The sequence below is a fragment of the Callorhinus ursinus genome, unplaced genomic scaffold (assembly GCF_003265705.2).
Source record: "Callorhinus ursinus isolate GAN/ISIS: 27379988/994484 unplaced genomic scaffold, GSC_fseal_2.0 scaffold4, whole genome shotgun sequence".
NCBI classification, from domain to species: domain Eukaryota; kingdom Metazoa; phylum Chordata; class Mammalia; order Carnivora; family Otariidae; genus Callorhinus; species Callorhinus ursinus.
The window spans coordinates 126,891,140-126,910,148 of record NW_027397066.1 but is presented as its reverse complement, the minus strand read 5'-3'; the positions used below and the strand labels follow the sequence as shown (position 1 = coordinate 126,910,148).

Genomic DNA, 19,009 nt, shown 5'->3' with positions numbered 1-19,009 from the left:
TGTCTCTGTCAAATAAATAAAATCTTTAAAAAAAAAAAAAAGACATCGATAAAGAGAATTAGAAGGTGATTCAACATGTTGTAAGTGCTGATGGGTGCTAGGCAGCGTGTGGTGGGGGTGGGGAAGCGTTATTTCTGCCCGTGGGGAATCAAGTAAGGCTTCAAAGCTGAGATGGCAGATGTCTCTCAGGTCTCCTCTTAAAGATCCTGTGTGTCTTAAGAATTGTGAAAAATCAGAACTGAACACTTCAGAGGCATTCTGTACAGTTGAAGAATAGAATGAGATAATTGGGCATTTTCTTTGCTTGTGTCCCAATAGCCTTTTGAAGGTGGTTGTGCGGATGGAAGTTTGTTAATAAAGTGGAAAGGAAGGAGACAGGTGGGCTTGAATTTGTAAGAAGCAATGTGGTGGTGTGCAAGGAATACATTCTCTATCCCTAGTTAAGGTAATGTGGCAAGGCCACATATGGCTTTACCTTTACTTGATTCTAGATTAGAGACCAAGACTGCCCCACTGTGGATAAAAATCTGTTTGAGGACTCAGAAAAGTCCTTATCTGTATAGGAAACATTTGCACAGCCTAATTGTACCTCAGAGTGAGGTATATGGTAATTGGAATAAGGCGGTCTTCCCCCTCCCCCCCTTTTTTTCTGCTTCTCTGCAGATGAAGGAGTCTCTTGGTTAGAGTGGTTTCTGATATTTGCTCATTTCGCAGAGACAGGTGTAAAAAGGTAAAACTTTGTTATAACGTCTGCAAATTAATCAAAACTAAAGGAATAAGAGACCGTAAGAATGGGCCTTTGCCCTTTAAAGAAAAAAAAAGTCCTTATTTTTACCCTAACAGCTGAAAGAGCAACCTGTGGTTAGAGATGTTATCTGTCCTTTGACACCTGAAATAACAATTAAATAACAATTTTAATCCTTGTTTTCTGGATTCTTTTTTTTTAAGATTTTATTTATTTGAGAGGGTGAGCACGAGCAGGGGCAGAGGGAGAAGCAGACTCCTCTGCTGAGCAGGGGGCCTGATGCGGGGCTCGATCCCAGGACCGTGGGATCATGACCCGAACAGAGGGCAGTAACCGACGGAGCCACCCGGGCGCCCCATTTTTTGATTCTTGAAAAGAAATCCATACTATCCTAAGATATAGAGGCAGATTTCAGTAATTTTGTATCTATATAGATAAATATAACATATATTATAAATAGAAATATTTTATGTATTTAGTTTCTTTATATCACTCATTAATCCTACTCAGGAAATTTATTTTAAAGATCTTGGGTTTCAGAAAAATGACTGTGGGGGTTTAATACCTGCAGGATGAACGAGGGATGGGGAAAGACTTCAAGGAAGGGGGTGGGGGTGGTGATTCTTGGTTGGCGCTGTTTTCATCCTGAGGGCACTGCCTCTGGCTTTGAGTTCTCTTTCTCTTTTCTGCTGCTTACTTAGGCCTTATATATCACTTCTGTCAGAGGCTGCAGTGGGAAAATGAAGAATAGTGAAAGTCCATATTTACTAATTTTTTATAGTAAGCCCTTGGTTCAAACGGGTAAGAGGCTGGAGTGATTGGAAGAGCGGAGGATTGGAAATTCATTGCTAGTACCTGTCCTCTTGAGCAGTCATAAGCAAGAGAAAAAAATCCGAAAGAATTAAAAAATCCATATTGGACAAAGGATAATTAACCTTTTCGGATCACGGTACTCACAGTATTATGAACTCTATGCCTATTCTGTTTCCCTGATGTTACCGTCCTAATAGTAGACATTTACTGAGCATTCATCCTCGTCAGCAGTCGTACTATCCTTTATATGTGTGTCTTCACTTACTCCCCCTTCAACCTGATGAGATACGGGTACTCCTGTTACCCTCTTTACAGACGTGGATACTGAGGCTTACAGTGCTTAACTATCTTGCTAAGGCCATTCAGGTAATAAGTGGAGAAGCAAGAACTCGAAACAAGGCTGTCTGACCTAGACTGCCTGCACTTAACCTCTTTCTGGGTGGTCATACTGAAATATTTATCAGTTTCCCATTATGGGTATGACCAGTAGTAGCCACCTGGAGGCCCTAAGTGCACTCATCTCTGTGGAACATGTAATTCTGAGATGCACAAATTAACGTACACAATGGCAAAATCAAAGATAAATAAGTGAGGGGAAAATAGAAAGGACATTTAATATGATCTTAAAGGACCAGGGCTTGACCTGACAGGATTGGAATGGAGACTCCTACTCTGCTTTGCATTTGGAGCCTGTGCCTGGCCCTACGGTGGTGGGAGTCGAGTTCATTTGAGAAGTGCCACCTGCATACCCGGCATGGTGCTGGCCACGGAGCTACACATGCCAAGCTCTGGCTTTGGTTTTCCGGGGAGTGGATGGTGATGATGGGATCGCACCGTGTGCAGGGCTACCGGATACCAAGTATGATTTTGTAAGGAATGTTTCATCCTCAAATTAGTTTGGGAAATGCTGTGTTAAACAAAGTTAAACAATTTTTTTGTTTTAATTGCAAGATTTCTCAGAGTCGTTAAGATACTAATATGCTCTGTGACTATCCAGGAGGTTATTATAATTTGGGAAACACTGAAAGAGATGCCTGTTATTGGGTCACTTTCTCAGGTTACCTTTCTCGTAGCATATCTTATTCTAGGTAAAATTTACGACTCCTTTAGAAAAACCCTTAGGGATGACCTCGTGTTTTGAATATGGGTCTAATATTTTTAATTTGGTAGTTAGAGGAATAGAGATTTAAATTTAAAAGGTCTTTTTATCCCTCTTTGAATCACAAGTTTCACTTGCTGAAAATGTGTGATTTTGTACCAAAAAAAGGTCTGAGAGTAATTATTAAAGAGAATCATTAGGGAGCCTGAGGTGGGAACAGCAAGGAGAGTTGATGGTACCCCGTTCTAAGCCTGCTTACATTTCTCCTGCACCCATCGCCTTGCTCCCAGGACCTGAGTGGCACTGGTAAAATGTCCATCTTCCTAAAGTTTCTACCAAATGCACCTTGGGGTGAAGAGAGGCAGTGTAGATGGTGGCTCTGACTCTTCATCTCTGAAACTACTAACTTAAAAAGCCTAGTTCAATAGTGAGTTGAACTCAATAATCAAAATGGTTCAGTTGAACCATTTTAAAGAAAAATTATTTTAAAGGTAGCAGTCTCTTGCCAAATAGGTGATTCTTCTTTGAGTTCAAATGTGCTGTAGTTTTTTCTCCTGTGTATGGTTTGGTTTGGTGAGAGCTACTTTGAGACAAGAGTAGACCAAATGTGGGTCATTATAGGGCAGAGGTGATTCTTGAATCACTACTGTGTTTATAAAAAGTAAAAACATGTATGGGCATTCTTAGGAAGACATATATTTTTTTTTCTACTGGTAAAGATATGTCATTGAACCAGCTATAGCCTAAATGACAGGACAGAAAGTCAGGAAGGGGAAGGAAAGGGCATTGGACATCACCGTTATCAACAAACATTTACAGAGGGCTGACTATGAAGCAGAGTTTAAGATAAAGTCCTGCAGGGGTGCCTGGCTGGCTCAGTCGGTAGAGCATGCTACTCTTGATCTTGGGGTCATGAGTTCAAGCCCCCCTACCCCCTCCATTGGGCATAGAGCTTACTTAAAAACTTTTATAAAAAAAGAGCCCTGCCTTTATCAGAAACACTGATGGGATAAGGGGATAGACACGTGCCTGAAACCTTAAGTTAATAAGACGTATATGCTAAGTGTCAAGTGAGATAGAGAGCATGAGAATTCAGATAGGATGTGGTAGGCAAGAATAGTGTTGCCCCCTCAAAGGAGCCCATGTCTTAAACGCTGGAACCTGTGAAGGTGTTATATTGCATGGCAAAGAGGAATTGGTTGCTAATCGACTGGGCTTGATATGAACAGATAATTTTGGATGATCCTGGTGGGCCCAGTATAATCCTAAGCGTCCTTTAAGTGGAAAGGGGGGTGCAGAAGAGGAGGTCAGAGTGAGAGAGAAAGACGTGAAGATGCTACATTGTTGGAGGAAGGGGCCACAACCCAAGGAAAGCAGGGGACCTTGAGAAGTTAGAAAAGACAAGGAAACGGATTCTCACTTTGAGCGCCCGCAAGGAATGTAGCCCCGCAGACACCTTGAGTTAAGACACTTAGCCTTTTGACTGCTAGCCGCTAGAACTATAGGATGGTCGGTTTTTGTTGTGTTAAGTCACTGAGTTTGTGGTAATTTGTTAGAGCAGCAATAGGAGACTGAATACAAGGATGCCAAAAAGAAAGAGGAGTCAGGGACAGTTTGATTAAGGTGGTTTTTGAGCCAGGCACTAAAGATAGTAAGAGTCGTAACAGGGTCATAGAATTTGTGTTCCAGGTACTAAGCTAAGTTCTTTATACCCTTTAATTCATTTATCTTCACAAAGGCTTTATCAGGATAGCATTCTTCCCTACTGTGTAGATGAGAAAACGTAGGTTTAGAGAGACTGAGTCACTTGTGCCGTCACCACAGGGCAGGGCCAGTCACAACCACTAATAAATAGCTGGCCTTTTAACCACATGGCAGCTGACGTTTCTTGAGTGCTCACTTTGCGCAGAATCCTGAGGACGTCACTGTCATTAGCTCGCGGAATCCTCTTAGACTCTAAACATGAGGTGATATGTGATTTTTCTGAGGCACAGATTTGTCTGGACAGCAAGATGGCTGGATTGGAGGGAAAGAGACTAGAACCAGGCCATCCAGTCAAGACACAACAGTCCTGACAAGTGCTGATCAGAACATAAATACAGGTAAAGACAGTAGGCATGGGAAAGAGAAAACAGAGTCCAGAGACCGTCTGCTTTGTTGAAACAGAATTCCCTTATTGAACAAAACTTCCCTTCCTCTCCAGTTCCTCCCTCCCTGTGTGATTAGGGTGCTGCATTTTAATGAGTTTAGACGTTTTAGAATTAATAACAGGTGTCAGTATTGACAGTGGTGTAGACTGAATTTTACTTACCCACAGAAGCGTGGGTAGCAGTCACATAAACTCTATAATATGCCTCCTGAAGTGGTAACTCACAGAGACGGTCTTTAATTTCTTGGTATAGTAGTAACTTTCTTGAGTTCAACAACAGCAAATGCGTATTTATTGAAAACCTGCCATTTTAAAGAGCAATATACTGGGGGTGCCTGGGTGGCTTGGTCGGTTAGGCGTCCAACTCTTGATTTTTGCTCAGGTTAGGATGTCAGGGTCATGATAAGTAGAGCCCTGTTTCGGGCTCCCTGCTCAGTGGGGAGTCTGCTTCTCAACCTCTCCCTTTGCCCCTCCGCCTGCTTGTGCTTATGCTTGAACTCTCTCTCTCTCAAATAATAAAATCTTTAAAAAAAAAAAAGATAAAAGAGCAATATACTGTTTAGTGTGGGAGCCTCAAAAATGACTAGAAATCAATTTGGAGACACACCCGCATAAGGGTGGTAAAATGAACTAGAAGGAGGACGTGAATAAGTATTAGTGTCAGTGATTTTGTTTAATGAACCCTGGCTTCTTTTCAAGTAGACATATAGTTGCAGTTTTCTTTGCCTAAATAAAAGAACCATTTAAAGACTTTAACAAAGCCTCTGAAAACTCTGATCTCATATATGTACAATTCCATCCATGAGCTATCTGAGTGGAACTACTTTCCCAGTCTTGCAAAGAGTCACCAAAGTAAGATTCATGATCCATGAATGTCCTCCTCCTTCTTATGGATGGTTACATTATTTATTCGGCTTGTAAGTAAATTGGTACTGATATCATTGCTGCAGGGAATTCTTTTTCACAATGTGTGGATCCTTTAGTTAGTACTGAATGGCACGGGGGGCCTAGGTGGCTCAGTCGGTTAGGCGGCTGCCTGCAGCTCAGGTCATGCCTGGGATCCAGCCCCATAGAAGGCTCCCTGCTCGGTGTGAGCCTGCTTCTTCTTGTCCCTCTTCTGTTCCCCCTGCTTGTACTCTCTTGCTCTCTCTGTCAAATAAGTAAAATCTTAAAAAAAAAAAAATACTGAATGGGGGCGCCTGGGTGGCTCAGTCGTTAAGCATCTGCCTTCGGCTCAGGTCATGGTCCCAGGGTCCTGGGATCAAGCCCTGCCTCGGGTTCCCTGCTCAGCGGGAAGCCTGCTTCTCCCTCTCCCACTTGCCCTGTTTGTGTTCCCTCTCTCGCTCTGTCTGTCTGTCTGTCTCTCTCTCTCTCTCTGTCAAATAAATAAATAAAAATGCACAAAACATTTATGTAGGATTGATCCATTTTTAAAAAGTAACATATACTATATACTCCCAAAGTAACATATACTATATATGCTATATACTCCCAAGCTGGAGCAATAATGCTTGGGAGTATGGTACAGAAGCCCTTCATAGATAATGTTAATTTTAAAGATAATACTCATTTTAATACTCCGATATGAGGTACAAGGCAGATTCCATTAGACTACTTCCTACTCTGTTGTGAGTGTGTCTGTGTGTATTCATTCATGTAGACTTGAGTCTTCCCACTAATTTCAAAGAACGATTTAGGACTTTTCACTGCTGACTTGAGTTAGTAGTCTAAGTTCCCTACCCAATGGGGTTTGATTTTCTGACCAGTTAAGTGATCAAAGTCAAATCCTCAAAGCCTGAATGTCTTACATGGATTCTAATAAGTTCTAAGTTGGCCATTCTTCATAGTTTTAATCAAAGCAAAGGATGACATTTGCATTTTTGTCATCTTCATTTCAAAGTGTTTGTCGTATTACTAGATTCAGAATCACCCTGAATGGCTACACATCAGTAGACCCTGCCTAGCCATTCCGGAAAAGCTGTCCCTGCCAGAACAGGGGCCCATTTCTACCTAAGTGGAATATCACCTAAATACATAAACATTGGATTCATGTATGTCCAGATTACTTAGAATCAGAAGTCAGCGTGGCAGGAAATTTTGGGTAAACGAGTTCTCCTACAGAGTCATCAACCCATGATACCTTCCTCTCACTGTCCTGATCTCTGTCCCCTTGATGTACCCTGGGTTCCCCTCTTGCCTTCTTTACATCTCCCAATAACATTTACACTCAACACAGCCAACAGCACCTTTTACACCAGTTCTGCCTCATGTTCTGCTTTTGTTCTGTTTGTGGGGTATTCTTCCATTTCTTCAATTAGCTTTATTAACCAGGAGACATGGAGGAGTAGGAACAGGGAATGCAAGCATATTTTCTTTTTCTCTCTCCTGCCCCACCGTGTGTGTGTGTGTGTGTGTGTGTGTGTGTGTGTGTGACATACCTACAAAGCCAACAGACTTTTGTATAGCTATCCAGCCATGCTGACCTTCACATTGAGAGTGTACTGCTGATCTTTGAGTGACCTAATCGTCATGCACTGCATGGTGGGACCCTGGAGTCGCTACACATTTGCTGTGGATAATGCACTATTTGGCAATTAAATGTTAGAGTTAGAGCATTCTTTTTTTTTTTTTTAAAGATTTAGATTTATTTATTTGACAGAGAGAGACACCGAGAGAGGGAACACAAGCAGGGGGAGTGGGAGAGGGAGAAGCAGGCTTCTTAATGACTGAGCCACCCAGGCGCCCCTAGAGCATTCTTATTTTTAATAACTTTTTTGTCATATAAATGGTGAGACTTTGGTCTAGTAAGTCAATTGTATGATTCCTAAGTATGTAAAAGTTCAGGAAGTCTTTGCAAGTATATTCTCTCCTAATTATTTAAAAATTAGAAACTGAAAAACTTTGGGGGCATATATGCCAAAGAGTATTTGATCTGAAACAAATAAAGTCCATATGCTTAAAGCACTATATATAGTCAAGATGAAATTTCCATATTTGCTATGGATCTGTTCTCCTTTTCTTAAGGGAGTTCTATCCAAATGTTTTATTATTGTTGGCAAGATCCAGATCCCGGATCGGCCCTCAGTGCTTTGTTTTGTTTTCAGTCTTGGATTTTGGACCAAAATAATAACCATTTATTAATTTGCCAAAAATTCAGCATTGCCACTAGTGTTATTTCTTGACAATTGCACAATCGTCTTGGCTGTCATGAAAATTACTTTGCTTAAAATAAGTATATAAAGGGAAGCCTGGGTGGCGCAGTTGTTAAGCGTCTGCCTTTGGCTCAGGTCATGATCCTGGGGTCCTGGGATTGAGCCCCACCTTGGGCTTTCTGCTCAGCGGGAAGCCTGCTTCTCCCTCTCCCACTCCCCCTGCTTGTGTTCCCTCTCTCGCTGTGTCAAATAAATAAATAAAATCTTTAAAAAAAAATCAGTATATAAAAATTTGTGTAGACACACACAACAGACATGTACTACATATATATCTATTCAAGCTAAAAGATGGCTTATGGCAAAATGTGAAATCCGATTGTTTTTGCACTTTGAGAAAAAAATAGTTAGACAAGAACATGTGTTTTAATTTGTTTTCCATTGTCAAGAGCTGGAGAATGGGGGATATTGGGAGTAATGGATAATTTACTCTTACCCTCAAATTATCAAATATATGGGTCTTAGGAGTGTTATAATCACTGTGCTTGTATATTTGCATAGGAATATAACACATATAACACTGAGGGAATTTGGGAGGGAATGTTTAAAATGTCTTCCAACAGATTATCAACTAGTTCAATAGAGAAATACTGTGGGGAGGCATTTATATCTTCTTAGAGCACAAAGTATAAAATGACTGTAGAATTTCCTGTTTTAACCAAGAATGAAGGAGGGCTACGAGCCATTCGCTTCCTGAATGGACACATTCCAGCTGTGCAGATTGGTCATAGCACATCTGCCAATGAGAACAGGCCCTGGAGGGAAGCCCTCAGATGCTGAGTCTTGTTTACACGCATTGTGACTCTGTTTCTCCCCTCCTCCTGTGTGTTGTACCACTAGGGAGATTTGTGGGGGAATTTGCTATTACATGCCTAAATAAACTCTACGAAACTAGGATCACAGCCACATCAAATGGTATCCTGGGCAGATTTTTAGCTCATCTTTAGCCACAGGTAAGAGTTGTTGCTTTGCTATACGAGCATAGCTAATCTGAATCCAGTTTCCAGCTTTGCTTTGAGATATCTTCCTTCTGTTAGCAAAACTAGCAGCCTAAAGCTGAAGAGGAATGATTGAAAAAAATGAGTAAAATGTGCGCTGTCTTGCTATGACTTTAAATTTTTCATGCTCCATAAGTGAAAAACCATGATGTTTTTATATGAGAGAGTGTGAAACGAAGTTAAATTAAAACAAAAGTTTTAAAAGTGGCAGTGATGGGGTGCCTGGGTGGCTCAGTCGTTAAGTGTCTGCCTTCAGCTCAGGTCATGATCCCAGGGTCCTGGGATCAAGCCCCGAATCAGGCTTCCTGCTCCTTGGGAAGCCTGCTTCTCCCTCTCGCATTCCCCCTGCTTGTGTTCCCTCTCTCGCTCTGTCTCTCTGTGTCAAATAAATAAATACAATCTTTTAAAAAAAAAACAAAGTGCCAGTAACACTAGATCACTGTGTAGAGAAGCTGGAACCAGAAGCATATTAACACTGTGCACTTTGGAGAGCAGTATATCTAAACAAACATGTTTTATTGTGAATTTTCCTACTTGTTAATCTTTAAGAAAGCATACTTCCTGTGTACTAACTCCTTGGTTTCAAAAAAATTTTTTTTTCATTATGAACCTATTCAGAAAAATTGATAAATACATATAACTGTGTAAATCCTATGCCTTTTCTTCCATAATTCTCCCTGGAAGTTTTATAGTATGTTTTTAGTATCTTTAGGCTGTTCCACAAGCAATAAAATCAAGGGGAGAAAAAAGAATTCCTGTTTGATCTTTGTTTTGCCATTAAGTTCTATATTGTTAGTATTAAATCAGAAGATACTTTAGAAAACTATATTTTAATAACATTGCATAGGATTTTTAAAAAAGTCATTGCATAGGATTTTATTGTGGCTTACACGTTGCTTTCTGTTGTTAGTTTTTCCATAACACTGAGACCTTTTCACTTTGTTTATTCTTAAGCATGTACTGAAAAAAATTATTTGGAGTCAAAAAAAAAAAAAGACAACCTGTGGACTTTGTAGTTCTTTCTTTCGTACATAATAATCTTCAGGTTGATTAATAGCCTTCTACAGCAGCCTCTAAAGAGGCACATGTGAAAACTTCGAGCAGCCATGCCCTTGTCACTTACCCTGTGGCCAGGTTTCTCAGCGTCAGCAGTATTGACGTTTTGGGTGACATAAGTCTTTGTTGTAGGCTGCATGGTGGGACATTTAACAGCATCATTGGCCTCTCTACCTACTAGATACCCGTAGCTCCTCCTTCCCCACTTGTGACAACCACAGATGTCTCCAGGCATTGTCAAGTGTCCCCTGGGGAAGGGGGCACTCCTGGTCAAGAACCACTGCCTTCTATGTAATAGCACATTAGACCCAATTATCAGCGAAACGTTGAAATCCAACTTCTGGAAAGTTCTGGGCAATAGAGAGTTAAGGATGAGGCTGTCCGGGTCTTAGGGTGTTTGCAGATGTTGCTGTAGCTGACTGCTCATTTTTTCCCCCTCCCTATCCTGTTGGAAGCTTTTGCCAACCATGATTCATGGAATGATTTTTTTAAGCTGAGTAATCTGTGGCTTTTCAGTTTCCTTACTTTCTTTCCTCAGCTAAATTTGTTTGGGTTTTAGCAAAGTGTTTGAAACAGCAAAGATCTTTGAAAATGAAATAATATGTATAATGATATACTCTCCAAGTAGGTAATTTTAACAAACCGTAAAAACTCTCCATGCCTGTCTATCTTTGTATCCTTTGTACATCTTCTGTCAGACAAATCCTTTCCACTCTGATGAAAAGCCTCATACAGGGGAAGACACAGCAACCTTAAACAGTCCTTTGTGAAATCTGTGGTATGGCAGCGGGTATTTAAGAACTTCTTTCCCAGGGCTTCTGAAGAGTGTTTTGACATGTAACTGTTTTCTTTCTTTATAGATCGCAACGAACGAAATAAACCAGAACATCGTTCTTCAAGGTATGAGTTTATGGTTTTTAATAATTCTGTATAACACTTCTCATTTGGAAAATATTTGGAGGCAGTGCAAGTATCCCTTATAGAGTTGCTATATATTTGAATCTTCTGTGGCATTCAGAAAAGCTTCACAAGGGAAATATTGTTCATTTTGGGGAGAAAAATTCTTTATGAAATTATTGACTACCTGAAAGACATATTTTTCTTGAGAATTCCTATCAGTGACAGCTAAATCTTTATTAAAAAAAATTATCCCTATTTCCTTCCTTTGGTGACTTATTTTCTTCCCCTTTCTTTGACCAGTATTTTTATAAATGTGTATTTCTTTTTTCCTAATTAGAAAACTAACATGGGCTCACTATAGAAATATTTTCAATATATTTTTTTTAATATAAAGCATTAAAAACCGAAGCAAAATGGCCTGTCTTCCATTAGCTAGAGATGGCTGGTTACTGCTGAAAGTTTGGTGTAATTCTTCTAGTTTTTCTCAGTATATATGTATTCCAGTCGAATTCTTTAAGTTCTTGTTAGATAGATTCAAAGGCCAGGAAGGCTGTCTCACTTAAGCCCCTCGCTCACATTGTCTGAGCATGTATTTCACAAGACCTTCACCAGCACTGAAGAGTATTTTTTTTTAAAAGATTTTATTTATTTATTCATGAGAGACAGAGGAGGGGAGAGAGAGAGAGAGAAGCAGAGGGAGAAGCAGGCTCCCAAGGAGCAGGGAGCCCGATGTGGGACTCGATCCCAGGACCCTGGGATCATGACCTGAGCCGAAGGCAGACGCTTAACCATCTGAGCCACCCAGTCGCCCTGAAGAGTATTTTTTAAAATCCTTGTCAAACTTACAGGTGGAAAATGATCTAACTTCTATTCCTATGCAAGAATGATAAGCCTGTATTCGATTTTTTTTGTTTTTAGCCTGGTTCTGTGAAGGATTATAATTCCTTTAATATTATTTTCACATTATTTCACAGTCCATCACTTTCACTTTACATTTTGTGTTGTGGGAACTGATAAAGTGGTAATAATGCATTCACTGGGTTGACCGGCCTGGTAAACCAAACCCTGATGGTTTTTCAAGGTATCAAACCCAGAATACATTGACCTCGAATGGAAAAAAAAAAAAACAAAGACTATGAAAACTCCATTAGTTGGTCCTCCATTTTGCAGAGATTGTCAATCAGAATAAGTCAGTAAGGCCTACTCTGGGAGAAAAGTACAGTGGAATATTTGGAATGTAAGGCTGGTTTTTTTTTTTTTCAGGTATAATTCACAGACATTAAAACTCACTCTTCTTGGTATATGTTTCTATGAGTGTTGACGAATACATACAGTTATGTAACCACCACCGCAGTCATAGAAAAGTCTGTAAGACTGATTTTTTTAATAGAAAAAAGGCAGTGTAAGAGAGAAGACTTTAACTGTGAATGGCATAAAGTTGGAATGGTAAAAAAAAAAAAAACACTTTGTATGATAAAATCAGGACAATAAGACCCTGAAGGTTTGATAAATCAAGCAGTATAAGTTTAAATTCGAACAAACAGAAATCCTTACACTTAGGTCTGAAAGACCGATGGAACATAAGGGAGATAAGGGAGTTGTAACTTAACAGTATGTTTGAAAAAGTCTTGAGGATTTAGTTCTTCGTAAATTTGTCATAAGTCAGAACTTTTATGTCATTGCCTCCACCTCCCCAAAGGATGTCAGCATCAGTTTACTTATACTAAAAGAAATAGAATGTCCAATAAAAGAAAAGTAATAGCTCTAGACCATACTTTTTGATATTGTATCCAGTTTTGGATCCACAAGGCCTTGAAAAATTGAAGTGGACTGGCTATATTGATACCACTTGAGTAACTTAACAAAACCAAAAACGGAGTCCCATGCTCCACCCCAGAGAATCAGTCGAGTAAAGAAGTCCCTCAGTGGTTCTGTTGCATAGCCAGGTTGGGAACCACTGGAGTAGAAGACAGCAGCTGAGTTAAGACAGGGCATGTGAAGAAGAGTAGGATTGGAATCAGAGTTAAGTCGCAGGAGGACTTGCATAAGGAGTTCGGTGAATTTAGCCTTGGTGTGGAAGTTTGGGGAGGTATATGGGAGAGAAGTAACTGGCTTTGAGCACTTGCTCCTCCTAAAGGCTAGCCTTCACCACCAGAAACAAGGGATCCTTGGAGGAATGGCTAATTCCAGGTCTGGGGAGGGGAGAGTACAGGTGAGCCTGGACTCATGGTGTGACAGAAAGAAGGGAAATGCTCAACTAATGGGTCATATCAAAAAGGCCTAGGATGCAGTTTCAAGAACCTCCTGCTGGCCAGACCTGGGACAATTTGAGTATCAAAAAATTTTTTTAATGATAATGATTTCTAACACATTGGATTTTTAAAAATCCATGCGGAATAGCTCACAGAATTAGAAAATCATCATTTTATAATTCTTAGTATCATAGTTGATTCAGGCAAGGATCATCAAGTGGCTACTAAAAGTTGGGCAAAAAGTTTTTGGAGGGACAAATATTCACACTGCCTTAAAATTGTTTTTAATTACAAAGGGGGAAATGTAACTTTTCAGTGAATAGATCTGGTGATCTCATTCTTAATCAGGTGGTCAAGTTATATATCATCAGTAGTGAGACATCCTGACAGTATGTGCCTCCATATAATCCATTAGCAATATACATAGATATCACAGATAATGTAATAAAAATACAGAAAGGCTTGAAGAAAAATTCTAGATTGAAAGAGACTGAATTTTTCTTTGGAATTTTAAAACCCAGATTTTGAAAAAAAGCACTTTGGGGATAATTGAGAAAATTTAAATATGACTTTTATTTTAGATAATATTTTATTAATAAAACTTTTCTTAGGTATATAAGAGAAATGCTGTTATGTGGGAGAACGTTCTTATTCTTCAGAGATACCCACAAAAGCAATAGAGGTGATGAGTCTTAGGTTTGCAAAATAACTCTCAAATGATTCATGAGAAAAAAAAAAGCAAGAGGTAAAACTGCAAATACGGAAAAATATTAAGAATTGGTGAATAGATGAAAAGCATATGGGTGTTAATTGTGCTGCTCCCTCAACTTTTCTGTAGACTTGAAATTTACAAAATAAAAAGTAGCAGTGGAAGCAACTGTTTTGTGTTCCATCGAGTCCCAGAGGGCAGAGTGTGCGTCCATGGGTGGAAGTTGAGGGGGTTGTGTTTCTGCACCATGTGAGGAAGGATTGCCTAACATAGCTGGTCAGAAATGGAACGGGTCACTCTGGAAGGGAACGTTGGTTGCCAAGGAAAAGCTAGATAAGCTAGTGCTGGGAATTTAAAAAGATTCACACATTGCTTAATTACTGTTCTAGATGGTTCCAGCCCCTTGCTCACTCAGTAGCCAATAGGTGTTTGTTGAGAGGCCCTAATCTGGGCTCAGGGCACCATAGAGAATAAGACACAGTCTCCATCAGGATGGAGCGTCGAGCGCCCGTTGTCTGGGCTTCACATCCCCAATCTCAGAGAGCCTGTTTAAAGTCAGGCTCCCGGTCTTCATCGTTGTACTTCCGGCAGTGCTTGTGGTACTCTTGAGGTTATTCGGGAAGTATTTTATCTTTGACGTCTAATTTGTACTGTCCGATTCTCAGGGACTGTGCTGCTAGTCTTGGTAACCTTAGCACTTGGTATAGTGCCTGGTCCATGATAAGTACTTAATAAATAAGTGTTTGTTGGATAAATGCCAATTATAGCTCAAAGAGAGAGAGAGAGAATGCCAATGTTCCTCCTTTGCAAATTGGGAGGAATCTGCCTCTCAGAAAGCTCACCCATAGCTGTTACTGACTAGGTCTGTTACAAGTACAGCAAAGAGTAATGCCCTAATAAGAAAGAAGAAATGTTTTTGCAGGAAAGGCCATTGTGTTTTGTGCAGGATGTCCGCTGAGATTGGCAGTGCCCTGTTGTCCCCGTGCCATTCTGAGCCAAGCAGGGCTGCCTCACCAGGCCTGTGGTGCGTCAGGCGGAGGAATACCTGCTGCACCAACAGAGCACAAAGAAGAGAGTATAAACAGAAGTCACTTCAGTTTGGTATTTTTGTCGGTTCTCCTCAGGCCACTCACTCGGCAGCAAGAAGGATGGGGGCTCAACGCCGAGCAAGGATGAGAGAGATGCATTTCTTTTGTTTGTATTTTTATAAGGCCAAACACTCCTATAGCTTTCCCAGTGGGAAGAGAATAAATCGGGGATGTCTGCCTTTCGTTTCGATGCTGAAAGAAGGAAAGCATAACTCTTGTCAAGTTAAAGGAAGAGTTCTACCAGGTATAGGTCAACACTAGGACCTCAAGCTAAAAAATACTGCTTAAGCGTCTGTAAGAGATTTGCTGGGTGCTTTTTGAGTAGTTTGTTTTGATGTTGGCATTTAAAAAATTTGCTTATTGCTGATTGAGCTCTTTTGAAGTCAGAAATATCTGAATCCTTCTTGTCTTTCCCTTGTTAGTTTAAATATGCCCTTTACCGAATTGATGTCCCATGGAACATTCTTATGTAGGAGGTTAATCAGTATGCAATAAATAAATATGCACAAAAAAGCCTGTGAAATGGTGAGTTAAAACAATTAGACATATTTCTTTGCTGGGATTCCACTAAGAGTCTTTGATACACTAAAGTGCATTATAAAACTCCAAGTGAGAGATTTACTATACAGGATTTTAAGAATTTGTTTGAAATTGTAACTTACTTTCCCAGACACAGCTATTAATAAAATCTAGAAAAATGTGCTGTGAAATGACAGTTTGGGAAACTAATTGAGAGGGAAGTAGGAGCTAAAGATAATAAAGAAAGTTAAGCCCTGTGGCAATCAGTGCCAGGAATGGAAAATTAGGACCTCTTTTTTGCCACCCAACCAGCTCTGAATAATAGATCCCAATGACTTATGGGGACTGCAAAACCAGCTACTTTGTCTTAAATGTTTTACCTACTACAAGGAAATAATTTACAGCAGCCAAAAAAGAAAAAAGGCATTGAAACGAGAACCCTGAATCTACTTCTCAAAATTATCACTTGAATCTTTGTCTTCCTAAAGCCTTCTGAAAACCACCTGTTATAATCCCCTTTGGTACCCAATCATAAAATTCAATGAAATTTCAGAGAAATCACAAAAAAATTGTTTGAACTCAACAAAATGGCTCTGAAATCTATAAGAGTAAGAATAACCAAGGCAGTTTTGAAGTTCCAGAGAGGGAGGGTGGACTCCTGTAAGTGATTAAGACAGTTAGTTTTGTCAGCAAACAGAACAGGTCAAGGGAACAGAATAGAGTCTACAGTAGACACAGGTGGATACACAGAGTTCTAGAGGCAGCGTTCAGATGAGCGGGGGAAATGGACATGTCCGCAAATGGTCCAGCAACAACTGACAATCCGTATTTTTAAAAATTCAGATGGAATTTGTTTTCTCATACAAGGTAGAATCTAAATACAAAGAAGTCCAAAAGTGAAACTGAAACATTTTGAAGAAATACATGAGAGTATCTTTATGACGTTGGGGTGGGGAATGAGTTCTTAAATAAGGCTCAACAAGTACAGACCACAAAGAAGATTGGTAAATTTAACTATGTAAAAACTTAAATGAGCACTGGGGAGGGGCAGAGGGAGAGGGAGAAGCAGGCTCCCCGCTGAGCAGGGAGCCCAATGTGGGGCTTGATCCCAGGACCCCAGGATCATGACCCGAGCTGAAGGCAGATGTTTAACCAACTGACTGAACCACCCAGGCGCCCTCCTGTAGCTCCTTTACTTGAAGCTTCGTTTACTGCTTTGTGGATTTTTAACTCATTTTGTCATGTAAGAGTTATGTAACTAATACATGAAAACATTTTTTTAGTAGTACAGAAATGTGGTATCTGCCTTTATTCCATAGGTAACTATTATTAAGAGTTTGGTGGTTCAGGGGCACCTGGGTGGTACAGTTGGTTGAGTGTCTGACTCTTGATTTAGGCACAGATCATGATCTCATGGTCATGGGATCGAGCCCCATGTGGGACTCCAAGCCTCTCCCCACTATGCATACAGGCTCGCTCTCTCTCAAATCAATCAATCAGTCTTTTTTTTTTTTTTTTTTTTTTTTTAATAGAGTCTAGGGGTGCCTGGGTGGCTCAGTCAGTGAAGCGTCTGCCTTTGGCTTGGGTCATGATCTTGGGGTCCTGGGATCGAGCCCCGGATCGGGTTCCTTGCTCAGTGGGGAGCCTGCTTCTCCCTCTGCCCTGCTCATGCTTCCTCTCATTCTTGCTCTCTCTCTTTCAAATAAATAAAGAAAATCTTTAAAAAATTTTAAAAAAAAGTTAGTGGTTCAATGTCTATCCTAGTCTGCTTTCTATGCATATATGTATAGTATATATTCAAATTATATTTAGAATAAACAGGGATGTTTGTGTGTATAGTATATATGTGTGTATATAAATTCATATATGTATATTTATGCAAACTTGCCCTTTTCACTTATATTTTAGGAACTTTTACCATGTCACTTTCCACTGCATTATTTTTTTAAACTGCTACATAGAATTTTCTAATGTAATTATATTACTATTTATTTAGCAAGTCCTTTATTGATAGCATTTGGGTTGCTTATCAATAGCATAGCAGAAGTCCTGCTGTAATAAACACATTTTTTTAAAGATTTGATTTATTTGAGAGAGAGCATGAGCCGGGGTCGGGGGGGCGGCAGGCTCCCCACTGAGCCAGGAGCCCGTCGAGGGGCTCGATCCCAAGACCGTGGGATCATGACCTGAGCCAAAGGCAGCTGCTTAACCGACTGAGCCACCCAGGTGCCCCGCAATAAACATCTTTATGTTCTTATCTTGTCATACATGTGTAAGAAAGCCTCTGTTGTTTATTTTAATGTAGATTTTTTTTGTAGATTTTATTTGAGAGAGAGAGAGAGAGAGAGAGAGAGAGAGAGAGCGTAATCCATAGGAAAGGGCAGAGGGAGAGGGACAAGCAGACTGAGCAGGGAGCCCAACGTGGGGCTCCATCCCAGGACCCTGAGATCATGACCTGAGCTGAAGGCAGAAGCTTAACCGGCTGAGCCAGCCAGGTGCCCTAAGGTAGATTTTTTTCTTCAAGTTTCTGTTGAACTCTTTATTCTCATTCATAATTATCTTACGTTTTGAAATTTTACATACCCTGTATTTCTGTTTTCTTCCCTAATTGCTTCATGATGGTTTGGTGTCACTCCAGGTTCAGTAGGGCTCATTTCCACATAATATGGCCTGAAATGTCACCCCACACAGGGAGGGACTCAAACTCAACATGCAGTATATTTGTAGCACATAGGTCAGTACACTCAGAATTCATAATTGATGACGTTAAAAATCAGCAACCCCTTTATTACTAAGAATTTGAAAGAGTCTTGGTTCTCTGCATTGGTACGCTGTTGTTGGTCTTACAAAGATGTTGAGGATTTTATTTGACACTTTACCATAATCCCATTATGGCTTAAATAGATTAGCTAGAAGCAAAAGATTTAACTTGTTTTTGATCTTCTCCGTTCTAAATATGTTTGTTAAAATGTCATGCTCTGCTGGGCTAGTTTAACTCCTATAATTCTGTAGCATTTCCCTGCCCACATGTTTTGATTTCTGTACAGCTGTAAACTGTGGCTTGTATGTAATTACCTTGGGCATTATGTTTTCTAAGCTATATTGCTTTTGTTGTAGCATCTGTAATGCTGTAAACGAGGTGAAAAATTAAAGTGTATGCAGGTTTTGTGGAGGGAGAATCCTTTTGCAATGAGAAATGTGAAAGGATTATTAACATTTTATGTCCATTCTACAGAGAATGTATATTTATTATGTTGTTGTGGTTTTAAGAAATGAGACGTTAGCATTTGCCCCAGAGTGATGAACATGAAAATGAAGCATTTATATGGTTTATTAGTTGGGTGATTGAAGAGTTTTATCAGCTGGCCTACCCCTGCTGTAGTCCTTAGTGTGGGGGCATCTCTGAGGTTGTTTCAACTTTTTTTTTTTTTTTAAAGATTTTATTTATTTATTTATTTATTTATTTGAGAGA

At 40.0% G+C, this 19,009-nt stretch overlaps 1 protein-coding gene across 13 annotated transcripts in view; it reads left to right on the top strand.

The window, feature by feature from the left end:
• Positions 1 to 19,009, top strand: part of SH3D19 (SH3 domain containing 19) — a 176,025-nt gene that overhangs the window by 74,966 nt on the left and 82,050 nt on the right. For 11 of the 13 annotated variants that reach the window (XM_073892365.1, XM_073892354.1, XM_073892357.1 and 8 more), the window contains one exon: positions 10,930 to 10,969. Coding sequence is in view for 6 of the 13 variants with exons in the window: in XM_073892354.1 (XP_073748455.1) it covers positions 10,930 to 10,969 (40 nt within the window). In the remaining 7 variants the exon portion in view is untranslated. Of the gene's footprint in view, positions 1 to 8,830; positions 8,969 to 10,662; positions 10,694 to 10,929; positions 10,970 to 19,009 lie in introns of those variants that run through there. The other 2 variants (XM_073892360.1, XM_073892356.1) reach the window with 2 other exon arrangements.